Genomic DNA, 20078 nt, shown 5'->3' with positions numbered 1-20078 from the left:
GAAGAGCAACCTACACCAAAAAAATAGCTTTCCTCTAGAGTTTCTTTCCCTTTAAGAAAATCAAATTTAATTAAATCACAACTTTAATATTTCCAAATGATCAAGCACCTAACCAAGTTTCTACGTGAACTTTAGTAATAGCAATGGTTTTTCGTATTTTTAAACATTAACACAACATTTACAAAACAAACACACAGCAGAAGTACCTGGCTTCTTGTTTAATGTTCCTGCTCTTCCCGAACTACTTGATCCCTGACCAAAGAAACAATAATTAGAATTACAACAGAATTTTCATTCCATGGGATATTTAGGTCTTCCCTTTTTCCGGCAACTTTTCTCTCTCTTAAGTAGGGTGCTCTTTCCAAGGGCCGGTGCAGACTCGATGGGCCAAATGGCCTCCTCCTGCACTGTAAAACATTCTATCAATCCCTCTTTCTTCTGCTGCCTGATCTGATACCAGGACACTGAAAAAAGTAAATGATATAGCCTGCTTCAAGTCTCCGAACACTGCCTGTGACTAGACACGCCAGTGTGACTCTCCCCATCTTTACGCCTTTCCCTATTCTGAAGTACTACCAGAATTAAGTAGTGCAAACTTCAGGGTGTTGTTTTCATGAGTACTGGGAGCAACCGTTCCAGTGGAATTCTCCTTTAATCAGTCCTGGAATCAAGGTCTTAATAACTTTGTGAGAGCCTTGATTAGTGGGTTGTAAGCAGCATGCCAAGTATGTTGATGACTTTGAGTTTTTGTGAAATTACCATTTGTACAGTGCCTTAGCAACTAACCAGATATCAGGAGTAATATTGGTGATGTACAAGACTGCCTTGTCTATCCTACCCTCTTGGGCTCAAAGTTATCTGAACTGAAACAAGATTGGTTAAGGGGGGAAGCCAAAGAGGGGGTTTCTTTTCTTTACTAAAGATAACTTACAAAGAGTACACAAAACAATTGAGATCATATAACCTACTTCATTGTTATCACAATTTTTGTTCACCTAAACTCAACTCATCCAATGTGTGTTTTTCAACCCACTAAAATAATGGAAAACTTATTTAATAAATATACTGTAGTTCAGAGTAAAATGTTTCATAAGTGGTCATGGAACACAAATAATAAAGTGGTAAACGTACATCTGGATCCTTTGGTTTGACGTAATTTGAAGGAAAGACACCCGTTCTATCTTCAATAACTCCTGTCCACCATTCACCTTCCTTCTTCGTGACCAGAACAACGTCACCCTCCATGAAGGTTAAATCTCCAGCTTCAGCACTTTCATATGGGTATAGTGCAATGTACTCTACTAAAACAATGCAAGATTATTATTAAAATAGATGTATGCCACAACTCTGAGGTTTCTTTCAACTAACAAAAGTAATGCATGCACATTATTTTCAACCAGTTAAAGTGACAAATTCAAGTCATTCAATCAGCCAAGCTAACCTTGCACTTTGCTCTGTTCCCCCACCCACACGGAAACAATATTTGTTCACATCCTCTCCTTTACACAGTATATTTGTACTTCTTTCAGAGAAGAAGCCACCTATTTCCAGACTTTAATTTTCATCAATTGCTTTTCCCCTTTCTTTCAAATCCACTCTTTGACAGTCTACCTATTACTTCCAAATTCCTGCAGCAGAACTAATAGGTGGAATCCTATTCTCTTTGAAAATTTCATGTAATTAGGAATAAAGGTGGGTCTTAACTCAGATGGCCGCACAGTATGTGATCTTATGGGAGGTGGCCAATTAAAGCTGTTTGTACTCTAAGTAAGGACCAGCAAGCAGGCTTTTGAGGTGGGAGCCAGAAACCAAGGACCCCATGCTCTGGATGGTAGGTAGCGCCGCTGGGAGATGTGGACGCTACTGAGACAGGCAAAAGGTGGCAAAGGCACCTCAAAATGGAGGCTCACGGCAGTATTGTAATTATTACAAAATCAATCAGGGCCATAGCTGTCAGGCCATCAAGATGAATGGGGAGCCGCTCTTGTGGCTGTGACCCTTTTGCCCCAAAGGCTCCGTGTCAGGCTGATTAAGAGGTGTTGACGGTCTTTGGTCAGATGCCAGGAGGTCACCTCCAGTTACCTGCCGGACCAGCATCATCTGGGGAATTGTCCGCTGTAGAGAGGATTCCTGTGCCACTATAATCTGGGCTCCAATTGGCCTAATTGATTACCAGCCACTGCTGCATTGACCCACCTTCTGGCAAGATTGCTCAAAGTGAGGAACATGTTGGGTAGCCAACCGGTACGCTAATTCTCAAGTTTCCTCCCAGTCCCACATTCTCATCCTCTCCACAGGGCAGAGAAATTTCTAATCAATCTGTTCAATACTCCCAGCCCCAGAAAATGATTTTTTATTTGATGGGCGGCACGTTGCCACAGTGGTTAGCGCTGCTGCCTCACAGCTCCAGGGACCCGGGTACAATGGTGGGAATTTGAACCCATGTCCAGATCTCTAGGTTACTAGTCCTAATCTGCAATTGGAAAGCTACTCTAATAGTGACCAAGAAACCATTGTCATTAAAACCTATCTGGTTCACTATTGTCCTTTAGGAAAGGAAATTTGCCACTCTTACATGACCTGGCCTAAATGTGACTCCAGGTCCACAGTAATGTGGTTGATTCTGAAACTGTGTGGCGAGCTGCTCTGTTCAAGGGTAATTAGTGATGCTCGTAACCCATGAAAGAATAGACAACAAATAAACAGCAAATACAATTAAACACCTTTGTTTTGTAAATGACAATGCCTATGTTATGTTTCGAAGAATTCCTCCGGACATTATTTTTCTGGTAGACTGTACATTGTGTCAGCTTCTACCTGAGACTGGGACCTTGTGTGAGGAATCCTGTTTCAATTAACACCCATGCTTTTTGATACAGCCCGTCAATGGACTAACCTGCCATCTGTGTCTTCTTTGGTCATTAAAATAAATAGAGTAGTGTATATCTAATTTTCTTTTTAAATCACAAAAACATCACCTGACCGCTACCAACCCACTTCTGCTGTGGAGAGGGCAAATGAGAAAGGGTTTGGGGGGAAAATATACTTATTTGAAAGTATTGATTGGCAAAGCTAGCATTATACCCTATTTTGTTTGCAGTTACGTTACATCCATACTGATGCAAGGAAAGTTCTCTTAGGTTAATCTTGGAGTCATTGAAAAAAGGTATTGGAGATGTTTTACCTTCTATGAGTTGAGAGACTGGACTGGAGCTCTTGTTGACCGTTGCATAAACAGGTTCTGATCTGTTGACAAAATGTTTACAGGCAGTTCAGCAATGTAGTTAATTTAGTGCAAAAACAGAAAATGCTGGAAACACTCAACAGATGAGGCAGCATCTGTGGAGAGAGAAACAAGGTTCACAATTCAGGTTGAGGACCTTTCATCAGTTCTGGTCCTTGAACTGAAATGCTAACTCTGTTCCCCTCTTCACCAAACTCTGTCTGGTCTGCATTTGCTGCTTTTGTTTCAGATTTCCAGCATCTACAGCATTCTGCTGAAGTAATTTGGTATTGGGCATGAAACAAACCGTAACATATTTTTAACAACTCATAAAAACATCACCTGACCTTTACCAACCCACTTCTGCTGTGGAGAGGACAAATGAGAAAGGGTTTTGGGGAAAATATACTTATTTGGAAGTAATGATGATATAAATGGTATAACTTACAAAGTAATTTCAAAACAAAATGGCCAGAATTTTTCATCCCCATCCCAGGAGTGAGCTGGCAGGCAGCAGGGACTGGGGAAGCACGTAAAATCTGGTGGCATGTTTTTCAATTTATTCTTTCATGGGACGTGGGTGCCGTTGGCTAGATCAGTAATTGTTGCCATCTCTAATTGTCCTCGGGACGTTGATGGTGAGCCACCCTCTGAACCGGTGCTGTCCATGTAAGAACATAAGAACTAGGAGCAGGAGTAGGCCATCTGGCCCCTCGAGCCTGCTCCGCCATTCAATGAGATCATGGCTGATCTTTTGTGGACTCAGCTCCACTTTCCGGCCCGAACACCATAACCCGTAATCCCTTTATTCTTCAAAAAACTATCTATCTTTTCCTTAAAAACATGTAATGAAGGAGCCTCAACTGCTTCACTGGGCAAGGAATTCCATAGATTCACAACCCTTTGGGTGAAGAAGTTCCTCCTAAACTCAGTCCTAAATCTACTTCCCCTTATTTTGAGGCTATGTCCCCTAGTTCTGTTTTCACCCGCCAGTGGAAACAACCTGCCCGCATCTATCCTATCTATTCCCTTCATAATTTTAAATGTTTCTATAAGATCCCCCTCATCCTTCTAAATTCCAACGAGTACAGTCCCAGTCTACTCAACCTCTCCTCATAATCCAACCCCTTCAGCTCTGGGATTAACCTAGTGAATCTCCTCTGCACACCCTCCAGTGCCAGTATGTCCTTTCTCAAGTAAGGAGACCAAAACTGAACACAATACTCCAGGTGTGGCCTCACTAACACCGTATACAATTGCAACATAACCTCCCTAGTCTTAAACTCCATCCCTCTAGCAATGAAGGACAAAATTCCATTTGCCTTCTTAATCACCTGTTGCACCTGTAAACCAACCTTCTGTGACTCATGCACTAGCACACCCAAGTCTCTCTGCACAGTGGCATGCTATAATATTTTATCGTTTAAATAATAATCCCGTTTGCTGTTATTCCTACCAAAATGGATAACCTCACATTTGTCAACATTGTATTCCATCTGCCAGACCCGAGCCCATTCACTTAACCTATCCAAATCCCTCTGCAGACTTCCAGGATCCTCTGCACTTTTCGCTTTACCACTCATCTTAGTGTCATCTGCAAACTTGGACACATTGCCCTTGGTCCCCAACTCCAAATCATCTCTGTAAATTGTGAACAATTGTGGGCCCAACACGGGTCCCTGAGGGACACCCACAGTGCCGTGACTTCACGACAGTGAAGGAATGGTGATAAAGTTCCATGTAAGGATAGCTTGAAGGGGAACTTGTAGGTGGTGGTGTTCCTATGCATCTGGTTCCCTTGTTCTTCTAGGTAGTAAAAGTTTCATATTTGGAAGGAGCTGTCGAAGGAAGCTTGACAAGTTACTTTACTTTGACTTATACATGGTATACACAGCTGCCACTGTGCATCAGTGGTGAAGGGAGTGAATGTTTAAGGTTGCAAAAGGGGTGCAATCTACCAAGCCTGGATGGTGTTGAGCTTCTTTAGTACTGTTGGAGCTGCAGTCATCTCGGAAAGTGGAGAGTATTCCATCGCAGTCCTGCCTTGCAGATCGTGCACAGATTTTAGAAAGTTTGGAGAGGAGTTACTTGCCACATAATTCCCAGTCTCTGACCTGTTCTTGTAGATACAATAATTATATGGCTGGTCAATGGTTAACCCCCCCTCAGGATATCAATAGTGGGATATTCAGTGATGGTAATGCCATCGAAGGAAGTCTTGCGCTGCAGAGGTAGCAACCCTGCCGCTGAGCTAGAAATATCAAAATCCCACTACATGACCTGATGAACAATGTAGGTGCGTTCATAAGGTAGTCAAAGAATTTGAGTATCAACCTGCAACTCCTTCCACCAATAGTAGGCAGTAAGAGCGGGAGAGATTCTTGGTCAGCCATGTGATGGAACAAAGGTTGGTGCCTCTACAATCATTATGCACGGCTCAAGGCTACAACAGGTATGCAAAAATGCATGTTGCTACTGGAACATGGATGCTCGAAGTTAACTGTAACATTACCAATACCATTGAAGGTCAAGGGGAGAATGTTAGGCTCTCTCTTGTTTGAGATTGTCACTGCTTGGTACTGTGTGGCGTAAATGTCACTTGCAACTTATCAGTCCAAGCCTGAATGTTGTGCAGGTCTCATTGCATATGGCCATGGACTGCTTCAGTATGAGAATTTGCGAATGATACTGAATATTGAGCAATCATTAGTGAACATCCCCACTTCTGATCTTATGTTGGAGGGGAGGTCCTTGATGAAACAGCTGTAGATGGTTGAGACTTGTACACGGCCCTGAGGAATTCCTGCGGCAATATTCCGGGTCTGAGATGATTTACCTCCAACAACCACAACCATCTTCCTTTATGCCAGGTATGACTCCAACCAGTGAAGAGTTTCCCCATCAATCCCACTGACTTGAATTTTACTAGGGCTCCTTAATGCTACACTTAACCACATACTACCTTGTGGTCAAGGACTGTCGCTCTTACCTCCGCTCTAGAGTTCAGTAGTTTGTCGGTTTGTACCAAAGCTGTCATGAGATCAGGACCTGAGTGACCATGGTGGAATCCAAACTGAGCATCAGCTTATTTGTGTGCAAGTTCTGCTTGATAACACTGTGAATGCCGCCTGCCCCCTATTTGCTGAGGATCAAGAGGAGGTTGATGGGGCGGTAATTGGCCAGGATGAATTTGTCCTTTTTACGGACATGATATACCGGTGCAATTTTCCGCATTGTTAAACAGATGTCAATGTTGTAGCTTGGCTAGGAGTATGGCTAGTTTTGGAGCATACGACTTTAGGACTACTGCTGGAATGTTGTCATGGTCCATAGCCTTTGCAGTATCCAGTGTTTTTAATCATTTCTTGATATCATAGAACATAGAACATAGAACATAGAACATTACAGCACAGTACGGGCCCTTCGGCCCTCGATGTTGCGCCGACCTGGGAAACCATCTGAAGCCTATCTGACCTACACTATTCCATTTTCATCCATGTGTCTATCCAGTGACCATTTAAATGCCCTTAAAGTTGGCGAGTCTACTACTGTTGCAGGCAGGGCGTTCCATACCCCTACTACTCTCTGAGTAAAGAAATGGAGTGGAGTGAATAAAATTAGTTGGAGACAGGCATCTGTGATGGAATATCAGGACGAGGCCGAGATGGATCATGCACTCAGCAGTTCTAGCTGTAGATGGTTGCAAATGGTTCAGCTTTGTATTTTGCATTGATGTGCTGAGCTCCTCTATCATTGAGGATGGGGGTATTTATGGAGCCTCCCCCTCTAGTTAGTTGCTTAACTGTCCACCACCATTCATGACTGGATATGGCAGCACTGCAGAGCTTAGATCTAATCGATTGATTGTGGGAGTGTTTGGATCTGTCTATTACTTGCTGTTCGGCTGTTTAGCATGCAAATATCCTGTTGTAGCTTCACCAGGTTGACACCTAAATTTTAGGTCTGCCTGATATTGCTCCTGACATGCCCTCTTCCACTCTTCACTGAACTAGAGTTGATCCCCAGCTTGATGGTAATGATAAGAGTGAGGAATATGCTGGGCCATGAGGTTACAGATTATGGTTAAATTTAATTCTACTGTTGCTGATGGCCCATGAATGCCCTGTGTAGATCTGTTTAAAATCTGTCCCATTTGGCACAGTGGTCGTGCCACACAACAGGATGGAGGATAACTACAATGTAAAGATGGGGTTTGACTGAGTCGTTCATACCAATTTATGACAAATGGCAGGTAGATTAGTGAGAATGAGGTCAATTAGGTTTTTCTCTCGTTGGTTCCTTTCCACCTGCTGCAGGCTCTGTCTGCCAGCCATGCCCTTCAAGTCTCAGCCGTGATGGTGCTACCAAGCCACTCGGTGGTGGATAATGAAGTCCCCCCACAGAGGCCCCATGCCCTTTGCCCACCCACACGTGCAGGGATTTCACTAGCGGTCTGGCATTTGGACACACTATCCATGGTCTAACAGAGTTCCTCAAGTGGCCACTTAACGACAGGGGACATAGTTCTGTCACATGGCAAGGCCACCAGACAAATCCTGTTTAGCCTCCAGTGATGATCCTCATGGTGGACTAGCTGCATTATCAACAGGGCCATCATTCCCAGTGGTGCTTTCAGGCTGTAGAGCTGCCTGTCATCTGATTGGACCTCCTGAGATGCTGTATAATTATAGCCTGACAAGATTAGCATGGACAGTTTCTGTTATAAATGTGGACACTGGAATTTATAGTGGACAGAAAATATATCAGGGAGAGCACATGGTTATAGAGTTAGAACATGTACAGATTTCTCATTAAATTTCATATGCAGTTAACATTATTATCTTCCTGATTTAGCTAACGTGTCAGAAATAGGCATCAACAGAAAAAAGAACTTACTCTATGGATGGCTGCGTATATTCAGTGATGACCTTGACATACGACCTGGGAAACCAGCCCTTTCCACCACAAACCTCTCCAAACCACCAGTTGTCTTGTTGCTCCAGGACTTCAATCACATCGTCCTTTGAGAAATTCAAATGATTCTCTTTCTTTGCCGTCCATGAACAAAGTGCCAGTGCCTTGAAAGCTTTTATATTTTCAACCTACAGATTTTGAATTTTTAACAACTTAGTTTGGAGTACATACCAAATAACAAATTAAAAACTTAAGAACAATAGCAAAATAACTAAAACAGTGCACCTTAAACAACGCAAAAAGGAATTCAGAGACAGGTGATGGCTGTTGATTGCCTGTAGTTCTAGGGGTAATAATGTACACATAGGTGTGCAGGATGAGAAGTGATGGAGGTGAATTCACAGAAGGTACACAAGAAGTAAAGTTGGTGAGACAGAAGGATGGAGCAGCTGTGGTTGATGCTCATACGTTGACTGAAACAAGTCTCTCAATGGGTTCAGAGGATGCAAAGGGAGGCACAAAAGGTGACTGTAAGTGAATTTAAGCAGCATTTGAGCTTGATAAGGGCAAAGAGGTAGAGTGGTGCATTGAAATTGGAATTTGGAGAAGCATCATTATGAGAGGCCCTCCTCCCTCCCTACTTCTGTAACATCCTCCAGTCCTACAAAAACTCATCCAACTCTGGCCTCCTGTGTATCCTCCATTCCCTTTGTCACTGGCATTCATACCTCGAGTCTATAGGCCCCAAGCTCTGAAATTTAATCCCTTAACCTTACTACTTCCTTTTCCTTTAAGAACTTCATTAACCTTAAATACTCAAACAAGTTTTTAGTCATCCATCCTAATATCTCGTTCTGTCGATTTTTGTCCGAGGACACTCTTGTTAAGAAACTTGGGATATTTTTCACCATTAAAAGTGTTATACGATTTAAGGCGTTGTTAACAGGAGTTACCACTGTCTGTGTTATGGGGTTAGACCATCTTGTTACATTTAGAGTGTGTCGCTCAGAGTTAAGTAAGATTGAATTTCATCGCATTAATGGAAATATGTAAACAAGTCTGCAGATTTAAAGTACACATAGACAGAGTAAACACATTACTTTCTTTCAAAAAAATAGCAAAAAGGTATGAGACAGACATACCTGATCATAAACAGGTGATCCAGAACCAGGAGGAAGAGTTGGAGTAAAAGCAGATTTCTGCCATATGGGACTGCCACTAATCCCAGAAAAGGCTCGACTTGACTGGAGATTCCCTTCATCACCCACTTTACTTTGAGCATATGGTCTATTGGAAAGGAGGAAACAGATGTTTCATTGTTTCAGACCAAAATCCTTGAGAAAATATAGAACATTTAACAATAATTCATATGACATGGAACTATGGTATATAATATGATAAAAGGTATTTACAAAGCAGAAGCTTCCTCTTTCAGGGCAATCTAGAATGAGAGGTCATAGTTTTGGGATAAGGGATACCCCAGTATTTCTCGAAAGGGTTGGGAATCTGTGGAATGCATTACCCCAGAGTGTGGTGGATCCTGGGACTTTAAGTAAACATTAGGAGATAGGCAGATTTTTAATGAGTAATGGGATGAAGGGTAATGGAGAACGGGCAGAAAGTTGCAGTTGAGGCTAAGAGGAGATCAACCATGATCATATAGAATGGCGGAGCGGGCTCGAGAGGCTGAATTGCCTACTACTGCTCCTAGCTCTTATACCTTCCATAAGAATGATCAGTTTACATTACTGAGCTGAGACAAAAAATGCTGGAAAATCTCAGCAGGTCTGACAGCATCTGTGGAGTTACGAATCTGGATGACTGTTCATCAGAGCTCTCTGCTTTTGTTTTAGATTCCAGCATCCACAATAATTTACTTTTACGTTACTGAGCTATTAGTCCACTTCAAAAACCTGTGTTAAACCTTCCTGTAACTAACTATGCACTAGGGTAGCTTCAGGCATATTTCAATATTCTTTAAAATGTATCTCGGTTATTAAATATTATAAATACTTTTTGATAGGAAAATGCTGAAACAGTTTTACAAAATATGATTTTTCTATTCTTTAATGGGATGCGAGTTTCGCTGGCGAGGCAGCATTTGTTGCCCACCCCTAATTGCCCTTCAGAAGCGGTAGTGAGCCAGCTTCTTGAACCACTGCAGTCCATTTGTTTGAGGAACATGACATAATAAAGGTAGGAAGGGAATTGTTTTTTTGACCCAGCAACAGTGAAGGAACAGTGATAGAGTTCCAAGTCAGAATGGTGTGTGACTTGGAGGTGACGTTACAGGTGTAAAGTTCTGTTGTCCTTGTCCTTCTAGGTGGAAGAGGTCATAGGTCTGTTGTGGGTAAAGTCTTGGAGAGGATTATAAGAGATACGATTTATAATCATCTAGATAGGAATAATATGATTAGGAATAGTCAGCATGGTTTTGTGACGGGTAGGTCATGCCTCTCAAACCTTATCGAGTTCTTTGAGAAGGTGACTGAACAGGTAGACGAGGGTAGAGCAGTTGATGTGGTGTATATGGATTTCAGTTTGATAAAAGGTTTCCCACGGTCGGCTATTGCAGAAAATACGGAGGCTGGGGATTGAGGGTGATTTAGAGATGTGGATCAGAAATTGGCTAGTTGAAAGAAGACAGAGGGTGGTGGTTGATGGCAAATGTTCAGAATGGAGTTCAGTTACGAGTGGCGTACCACAAGGATCTGTTCTGGGGCCGTTGCTGTTTGTCATTTTTATAAATGACCTAGAGGAGGACACAGAAGGAGTAAATTTGCAGACGACACTAAAGTCGGTGGAGTTGGAGACAGTGTGGAAGGATGTTGCAGGTTACAGAGGGACATAGATAAGCTGCAGAGCTGGGCTGAGAGGTGGCAAATGGAGTTTAATGTAGAGAAGTGTGAGGTGATTCACTTTGGAAAGAATAACAGGAATGCGGAATATTTGGCTAATGGTAAAATTCTTCGTAGTGTGGATGAGCAGAGGGATCTCGGTGTCCATGTACATAGATCCCTGAAAGTTGCCACCCAGGTTGATAGGGTTGTGAAGAAGGCCTATGGTGTGTTGGCCTTTATTGGTAGAGGGATTGAGTTCCGGAGCCATGAGGTCATGTTGCAGCTGTACAAAACTCTGGTACGGCCGCATTTGGAGTATTGCATACAGTTCTGGTCGCCTCATTATAGGAAGGACGTGGAAGCTTTGGAACGGGTGCAGAGGAGATTTACCAGGATGTTGCCTGGTATGGCTAGAAAAGTTTTATGAGGAAAGGCTGATGGACTTGAGGTTGTTTTCGTTAGAGAGAAGAAGGTTAAGAGGTGACTTAATAGAGGCATACAAAATGATCAGAGGGTTAGATAGGGTGGACAGTGAGAGCCTTCTCCCGCGGATGGAGGTGGCTAGCACGAGGGGACATATCCTTAAATTGAGGGATAATAGATATAGGACAGAGGTCAGAGGTAGGTTTTTTACGCAAAGAGTGGTGAGGCCGTGGAATGCCCTACCTGCAACAGTAGTGAACTCGCCAACATTGAGGGCATTTAAAAGTTTATTGGATAAGCATATGGATGATAATGGCATAGTGTAGGTTAGATGGCCTTTAGTTTTTGACTTCCCATGTCGGTGCAACATCGTGGGCCGAAGGGCCTGTACTGCGCTGTATCGTTCTATGTTCTATGTTTATCATAGAATTTACAGTGCAGAAGGAGGCCATTCGGCCCATCGAGTCTGCACCGGCTCTTGGAAAAAGCACCCTACCCAAGGTCAACACCTCCACCCTATCCCCATAACCCAGTAACCCCACCCAACACTAAGGGCAATTTTGGACACCAAGGGCAATTTATCATGGCCAATCCACCTAACCTGCACATCTTTGGACTGTAGGAGGAAACCGGAGCACCCGGAGGAAACCCACGCACACACGGGGAGGATGTGCAGACTCCGCACAGACAGAGACCCAAGCCGGAATCGAACCTGGGACCCTGGAGCTGTGAAGCGATTGTGCTATCCACAATGCTACCGTGCTGCCCACTAATGTTCTATAGGTCTTAAGACGCTGTTGAAGGAGACTTTGCAAATTTTACAGCTGTACACACTGCTGTCACTGTCTGCTGGTGGTAGAGGAAGTGAATGTTTACGATGGAGAATTGGGTACTGATCAAGCAGGCTACTTTGACTTGGATGGTGTGGAGCTTCTTCATGCTTGTTAGAGCTGCATTCATCCAGGCAAGTGGACAATATTTAATCACACTCCTCAATTGTGCCATGTCGACGGTGGACAGGTTTTAGGGAATCAGAAGCAGAAATCCTAGTCTCTGACTTGGTCTTAAAGCCACAAAACTTATATGTCTGGTCCAGTTAAGTTTCTGGTCAATGGTAAGCCCCCCACCCCAGGATGTTGATTTGTTGTCCAGTCAGTGACTGTTTCCAAGAACAAGATCACTTTCATCAAATGTATATTGTGAATAAAATTAGAAATGTTCATTTGAGCACAGTTTACAATTAAGAGTTCTCTTAGTTTCATTCTTCAATTCCTCTACTTCTTTGTTACTGAAAAGCAGAATTAATATATTGAAGCACTGAAACCACTGAACATAAAGGCATCATCTCCAGGTCTGATCTCATCTGGAGATCGTTCCTCTCTAACCTCATTGACCCTCATCCTGAACAAACTGCTCCATTTGTTTGCCAAGATCCACAAACAGGACTGTCATGGTGGATCTATCGTTTAAACCTGTTCCTCCTATCTCAACTATTTTTTCCTCCCCCCTTTCCAGTCTCTTACCCACCTACATGTGGGACTCTTCCAATGCCACCCATACTTGAACAGTTTCCACTTTCCCAGTCCGAACCATCTCCTTTTCACCACCCTCTTTACCACAGACACTCAGGGCGGGATTCTTCGATCGCCGACGCTGAAATTGCATTCAGCGATCGGCTGGAGAATCGATGTTTACACTGGAATCAAGCGCAGCACCGTTTTGCGACGCTCCACCCCCTCAAAAAAGGCGTAGTCGGGGCCCTCGCGTGGTGGCTGTGGACTGTGTCAGGGGGTGCGTTCTGCTTACAGATGTGGCTTCGGCGGGGATTAGGGGGGCTGGTGGGGGGTAGTCCAGGAGTAGCGAGGGGGGTTACGGGGGGCAGTTTTTGGCAGGCCTGTTCCACGTGCGGCCGCCGCAGTGCGAATGCACAGCCACGACCAGGCCATTCTGCAGCCATATCCGCAGGTAAAGCCGGGGGCCTTATGCTGCGTGGCTGCTAGCCCCCCACCGAACAAAGGATTGGTGCGGGGCGGCGCTGACTTTCTGGTCGTAACGTTCCTGCGGACAAAGCCGCAGGATCAGAGAATCCAGCCCTTAATCTCTAGATAAATACATCCTCTACCAGGGAAGACTGGAGATTCGCCACTTCTTCTTTGAATGGAGGCCCAATCAGTCTCCATCCACCACTACCTTTCTTTCACATTAAACAACTTTGCGGTTAACTCCTCTAATTACCTCCAAAAAGGTGCTGCTATGAGTACTTGCATCGATCGCAGCTATGTCTGTCCTCTTGTGAGAATATGAGATTAATTTCTTGTTATAGTTTTGTTTGGGGTCCCCCGAACGCCCCTCAATCATTTTTCTAGTACATCTATAACTTTATTGGTGCTGTGTCCTGTTCTTCTCCTGAACTCAGCAACCAATTTCCATTTTTCTCTCACCTTCAATGGTGCACTTCTGATTCTTGCCTTCCCTGATTCTTCTGTATCCATTTCTGCAGTTAGTGAATCAACAAATATTGGAGACTTCCGGTGTGCACCATGGAGTGAGTGGTCACACACACGGCAGCTCCTGCCTAAGGTTACAGAAAAGAGCTCTTTTTTAAGCAATATGGGGTGGAATGTTTATGAGTGAATCAACAAATATTAATTATAAATCCACTGACTCGTACAGCTACCTGGACTAAACTTCCTCACATAAGGATTCCATTCCATTTTCTCAGTCTGTCTTATCCTGTTGCCACCAACAAACCCAACTTCCTTTTCCCTTTCCACCATTCCACCACTCCTCAATCACCCCCAAATATTCCCTTCTTCTCATGTTACCCTTCCATGCACGAGTAAGAGATGCAGCACCTTCCCTTGCACCTCCTCTCTTCTCGTCATCCAAGGCCCCAAACACTCCGTCCGGGCGAAACAACAATTTAAGTGGTCTTCATTCAATTTAGTATACTGCAGTCAGACGTGTGCTTTGTGGAGCTCCTCCACTCAATCCGTAAGCATGTCCGCAAGCTTCCAGTCGCTTGTCATTTTAATTCTGTACCCTTTTCTGACGCTGACCTCGGCTTTCTGCAATGGCCAATGAAGCTCGATGTAAGCATGTCAACTTTCAATTAGGCGCTCTACAGCCTTGCAGGCTCGACAGGAGTTCAACAATTTTAGATTGCAATTTATGCCTCCCAAAGTTTCCTTTTTCTTTACAGATTTCGGTTTTACTTTTGTTTTTCCCTTGTTTTTACTTTGTTTTTACTTTCAAACTGCAGGTCTTCAGAATTCTGCCGCTCACACTGCTTTTAAACATGTCTTTTGTCTTAATTGTTTCTTTATATATTCCATTACTACTCCTTTAGGCTGGCACAACCAATTCTTTTGTCATTTTACCTCTCATGTCTTCCACAGACTTTTCCTTTTGTTCTTACCCCCTCCCCCTTTTCACTTGCTTGAAACTTATTACATTTCCAACTTTCTCCACTTCTAATGAAAGGCCGTTGATCGGAAACATTGGGCGGAATTCTCCGACCTCCCGCCGCGTGAATCGCGCCACGCCGCCCCATCGCTGGGACGCAATTCTCCGCAGTGCGGAGAATTGGCGCCGGTCGGGGTATGCGCTGACTCTCCGGCCCGGGCCAGCACGCCGATTCTCCAGCCCGGATGGGCCAAGCGGGCATCAACAAAAAGCGAAGTCCCGCCAGCGCCGTTCTAACATCCTCTGAGCCGGCGGGACCATGGCGTTGAAGGGTATGGAGTCGGCCTGTGTTGTGGGGGGGGCCCTCCGTAGTGGCCTGGCCCACGATCGGGGCCCACCGATTGGCAGGCCAACCTCTTTGTCTGATGGCCTCCTTTCCTCTGTGCTGGCTCCTGTAGCCCTGCGCCATTTGGTGTCAGGGCCAGCATGGGGAAGGCGGCCACTATGCAAGCGCTAGTTGGCACCGGCCCAACTGCGCATGCGCGGACCCCGCTAGCCCCCTGGGCCGGAGAATGGGGTCCCGGAACAGGCCCGACGCCGGAGTAAAACACTTCCGTTTTTTCGCTGCCGTCGACACTTAGCCGCCCGATGGGAGAATCGCGCCCATTAACTCTGTTTCTCGCACCACCCTTGCTGTCTGACATGCTGAGTATTTCCAGCATTTTCAGTTTTTATTTCTGGCTTTCAAAAGGATTTACTGGCAAAGGTAAAAATGAATATTGTTGAAGGTAGTTGACAATCTAGGATAAATGAGCCAAAAAGACACCCAAGCAAAACATTATGTAGGCTGATAATAAGACAAAACTAATTTGCAAGCTTCACTTTCTGAAAAGAATGCTTTACAGAGGAAGATAGCATGAATGCTCCAAGTGAACTTTAATGACTCAAACTGTACTTCTGTTATTCGAGAACATGAATGCTAAAATTCTAGAGAACTTTAGTATCTTAAAAAGAACAACAGTTTGACAAACCCAGGGGATGTTGAGGTAGCTGAAGCAGGTTTTGCGGGTGGCAATAAAGCCCTTTTGGGGGATAATGGAGTTTCACTCTCTGTCATCTTCTCTGCATAGTTCATTGGGAACCAACCAGATTTGCCTCGTATAGTACCATAGAGCCAGCCCGATTCCCCTTCAGTCGTTTCATCAACCTGTGTGTTACAGAATAAAGTTAGCAGATTCTGGAGTACAGTCTGGTGAGAAAACTTTCCTCTTGAATTTCAATTCCCAGCTGTTATTGTATCAACTACTCTCCCCGATTAAAAGTAAACATATACATAAAAACTACACATACACAAACTTTCAGGCATCTTAACAAACAGCGATTTCATAGAATTTACAGTGCAGAAGAGGGCCATTCGGCCCATCGAGTCTGCACCGGCTCTTGGAAAGAGCACCCTTCCCAACGCACATCTCCACCCTAACCCCATAACCCAGTATCCCCATCCAATACGAAGGGCAATTTTGGACACTAAGGGCAATTTAGCATCGCCAATCCACCTAACCTGCACATCTTTGGATTGTGGGAGGAAATCGGAGCACCCGGAGGAAACCCACGCACACACGGGGAGAACGTGCAGACTCTGCACAGACAGTGACCCAAGCCGGGAATCGAACCTGGGACCCTGGAGCTGTGAAGCAATTGTGCTAATCACTATGCTACCATGCTGCCCGTGATGGCAGGCAAGGGAAAAATTGCTGACCAGAGAAGTGTCCATAGAAACATAGAAAATTGGCGCAGGGCTAGGCTATTCAGCCCTTCCAGCCTGCTTTGCCATTCAACACGGTCATGGCTAATTCTCTATCTCAACATCATACTCCAGTGCTCTCCCCATACCCGTTGACACCTTTAACGTCTAGAAATCTATCTATTTGTCTTAAACATACTTTCTGTGATAGAGAATTCCACAGGTTCACCACCCTTGAATAAAGAAAATTCTCCTCATCTCAGTCCTAAATGGCCTACCCTGTATCCTGAGCCCTGAGACTGTGACACGTTGTTCACCAGCCCCCCCCCCCCCCCCCCCCCCCCCCCGCGTACCCCCACAGGCAGGGGAAACAACGTGGGTGCATCCCATCTGTCCAGCCCGGTCAGAATTTTATATGTTTTAATTAGATGCCCTCTCATTCTTCTAAATTCCAGTGAATACAAACCCATTCAACCCAATTTCTCCTCCTTTAGTACCCTGGGCTTTATCGGATTTCAAACCCATTAATTTCTCCAACTCTATTTTACTGGTAATACCAATTTCCTTCAATTCTGCCTTCTCATTAGACCCTTGATTCCTTAGCATTTCTGGGAAGATTTTTGTGTCTTCCTCTATGAAGCCAGAACTAAAGTAGTTGTTTAATTGTTGTGCCATTTCTTTGTACTCTATTATAAATGCTTCTGCTTTGGACTGTAAGAATCTACATTTGCCTTCAATAATCTTTCTATTTTTATATACTTATAAAGTTTTTACAGCGCTTTGATGTTACTTGCAAGTTAACTCATATTCTTCGTAGTTTCCTTGGTTAGATTTGGGACCCAAGATTCAGATTAAACTTCTTCACTTTCCTTCCTTTTAGGTTTGTATATGAAGATGGGTAAGACACCAGTGAATGCTTGGTGTCCACAGAACCATATATCAGTAAAGGTTAAAGTACAGAAACGAGGGGAAAGTTGCTTCAAAAGGGGAAAATTTGGCCGGAAATTTCCGACTCTTCCCACTGACGGCGAACCCCTGGCAAAGGTTTCCTGGAGGTGGGGGTGCCTACAACAGGAAACCCCGTTGACAGTAGGGGAATCAGAAGAACCCGCCGCCAGCCAATGGCGGGCTACCGCAAAACACGCCGTGGGAGCACGTGGAAAATCCCACCCTTTGTCTCCAGAAAAATCAGTTAATAAAAATTTTATTTCCACTAATTTGTTATCACATTCACATCGTGCTTCTCACAAGGAAAGAAAATGGATACAAAACATCTAAAATTTAGTTTTGAAATTATGCAACTTCAACAGGATTGTGTGGCAAAGGCTGTGTAAACTGTGAGAATTATTTACTCAGCTAATTGTGGAGACATTTGAAATGTTTGGAGATCCTTAGTCTATCTGGCTGTAACACTTGGTTTCATTAGACTCCACACTTATCCAATGATGTGACTTCTGAACACAAAATAAAATTCAAGTGACTTCTGGTGGCGGCCATGGAGTGAGTGGATCCTTTTCCCCGGTTGCTGGGCGGATGTTTTGGAGAAAAAGGGTGCAGAGATGGTGTAGGAAAGCTATACACCACTCGTGAGAGCAGTGGATCCGCGGACCAGAAGTGGGTCTAGACGAAAGGAACTACAGGAACAAGAAACTCTTCATGCGACACAGGGGAAGATGGCGGAGGGTACAGGGTTGGCCCTACCAACTCAATGGTTGATGGAGCAGTTGGTGGACTTTCTAAACGAAAGTTCAGCCAGCAGAGGAGGGAGGCTCAGGAGGACCTGGTGAAAATGGTAGACCCGCTGAAAGCGGGGATCGACCGTGTGGAGCTGAGGCTGGAGACCCAGAGCCAGGTGATCCAGAAGGTGGAGGAGTCGCTGGGGGGGCACGAGGAGCAACTTACTTGACGGACGGCTGTTGGGATGCTGAGGGGGATGCAGAAGCGGCTGACGGAGAAAGTGGAAGATTTGGAGTACCGCTCCCGGAATCAGAATCTGAGAGTAGTGGGGATGCCGGAGGGCATCGAGGGAGCAGACGCAGACTCTTATGTAACCAAGATATTGGAGTAGCTAATCAGGGAGGAGGCCTTCGACCGGCCTCTGGGGATCAATCGAGCACATTGGGAGTTTATGAGGAAGCCGCAGGTGAATGAACTGCTGAGGGCAATGGTGATGAGGTTACATCAGTTTTTGGAAAAACAGAAGATCTTGCGGTGGGCCAGGCAGACAAGGTATCTGGGAAGGCAACCAGCTTCGGGTATATCGTGACCTGGCAAAGAGGAGAGCCAGAATTAACCGAGTCAAGGCTGGCCTCTTAGAGGGTGATGTTCGGGGTGCTGTACCCGGCCCGCCATTGGGTGACCCACAATGGCCGCAAATATTATTTTGGAACACCAGAGGAGGCAACGGAGTATTTGAGAGACAATGAATTGGCAGCAGAGGGAGGACACTGAACCTTGGTGAAAATGTGAGTTGGTGCTATTCTGCCTGCCCCTCTTTTTGTTGTATTGCTCGGTGTTCTTCTCTTAGGGGCTGGTGAGAGGCCAGTGAAGGGTGCAAGTATCTTTTTTTCTTCTTTTCATTCTTATTGTTGTTTGCATTATAGTAGTGTGCGAATTGGGGCAGAAGGAGGGAAATCAGTGGGGAATAGGATGCTTGGCGCCATGGGTGGGGCTGCCAGGCTAGCTGGGCGAGCTAGTTCACGGAAGCACAGAGGGGGGGTGCTCGGTTGGTTAGACCTTTAGTGGGGGATGGGATTATTGTGTTGTCCAGGGAATGGGGGGTGGGAAAACTGCTGATGGAGGAGGGGCGATGGAGGTGGGGCAACAATGTACAATAAGGAGGGAGTTGCTGACAGTGGACATCCGAGGTGTGCCAGGCGTGTTGCGGGGTGTGAGCCGTGGGCTGGCCCAAGAAGGGAGGTTGATCAGCAGGGGAGGGGGAAGGGGTTCCCCCAGATCAGGCTGGTCACATGGAATGTTACAGGGCTGAATGGGCCAGCCAAACGGTCACGTGTTCACACACCTGAGGAGCTTAAAGACGAATGTGGCATTTCTACAGGAAAGGCATTTGAAGACACGGGACCAGATTAGGCTGAGGAAGGGGTGGTTTGGAAAGGTTTCTCACTCAGGATTGGATATGAAGCAGCGGGGAGTGGCAGTGCTAATAAACAAGTGGGGAGTGTTTGAGGTGGGGGGCATAGTGGCAGACCCGGGGGGAGGTTTGCGATGGTGAGTGGGAAATTGAAGGGGATGCCAGTGGTCCTGGTGAACTTATATGCTCCAAATTGAGATGGACTCATACCGGTTGATCATGGGGGGGGGGGGGGGGGGGGGGGGGGGGGGGGGGGGATTTTAATACGGTCATTGAGCCGAGATTGGATCGGTTGTGTCCGCGAGCGGGGAGGGTGTTGACAGTGATGAAAGAGCTAAGGAGCGCATGGAGGGGGTGGACCCGTGGGAGGCGAAGGAATTTTCATACTTCTCCCATGTGCATAGGGTGTACTCTCAGATCGATTATTTTGTGGTTGAT

General features: G+C 45.1%; 1 protein-coding gene across 1 annotated transcript in view; it reads right to left on the bottom strand.

Annotated features, from left to right (window-relative positions):
• The window catches only part of LOC119967399 (intersectin-2-like), a 323719-nt gene that overhangs the window by 104446 nt on the left and 199195 nt on the right, over nucleotides 1-20078 (bottom strand). The window contains exons 21-26 of the mRNA XM_038799906.1: nucleotides 15837-16012; nucleotides 9280-9424; nucleotides 8120-8325; nucleotides 3185-3246; nucleotides 1132-1301; nucleotides 207-252 (exon numbers count right to left, since the gene is read on the bottom strand). Coding sequence (XP_038655834.1) covers nucleotides 207-252; nucleotides 1132-1301; nucleotides 3185-3246; nucleotides 8120-8325; nucleotides 9280-9424; nucleotides 15837-16012 — 805 coding nt within the window. The remainder of the gene's footprint in view (nucleotides 1-206; nucleotides 253-1131; nucleotides 1302-3184; nucleotides 3247-8119; nucleotides 8326-9279; nucleotides 9425-15836; nucleotides 16013-20078) is intronic.

The sequence above is a fragment of the Scyliorhinus canicula genome, chromosome 6 (genome assembly GCF_902713615.1).
Source record: "Scyliorhinus canicula chromosome 6, sScyCan1.1, whole genome shotgun sequence".
NCBI lineage: Eukaryota > Metazoa > Chordata > Chondrichthyes > Carcharhiniformes > Scyliorhinidae > Scyliorhinus > Scyliorhinus canicula.
Note: the sequence above shows the minus strand (reverse complement) of the source record. Positions and strands in the feature narration are given on the sequence as shown.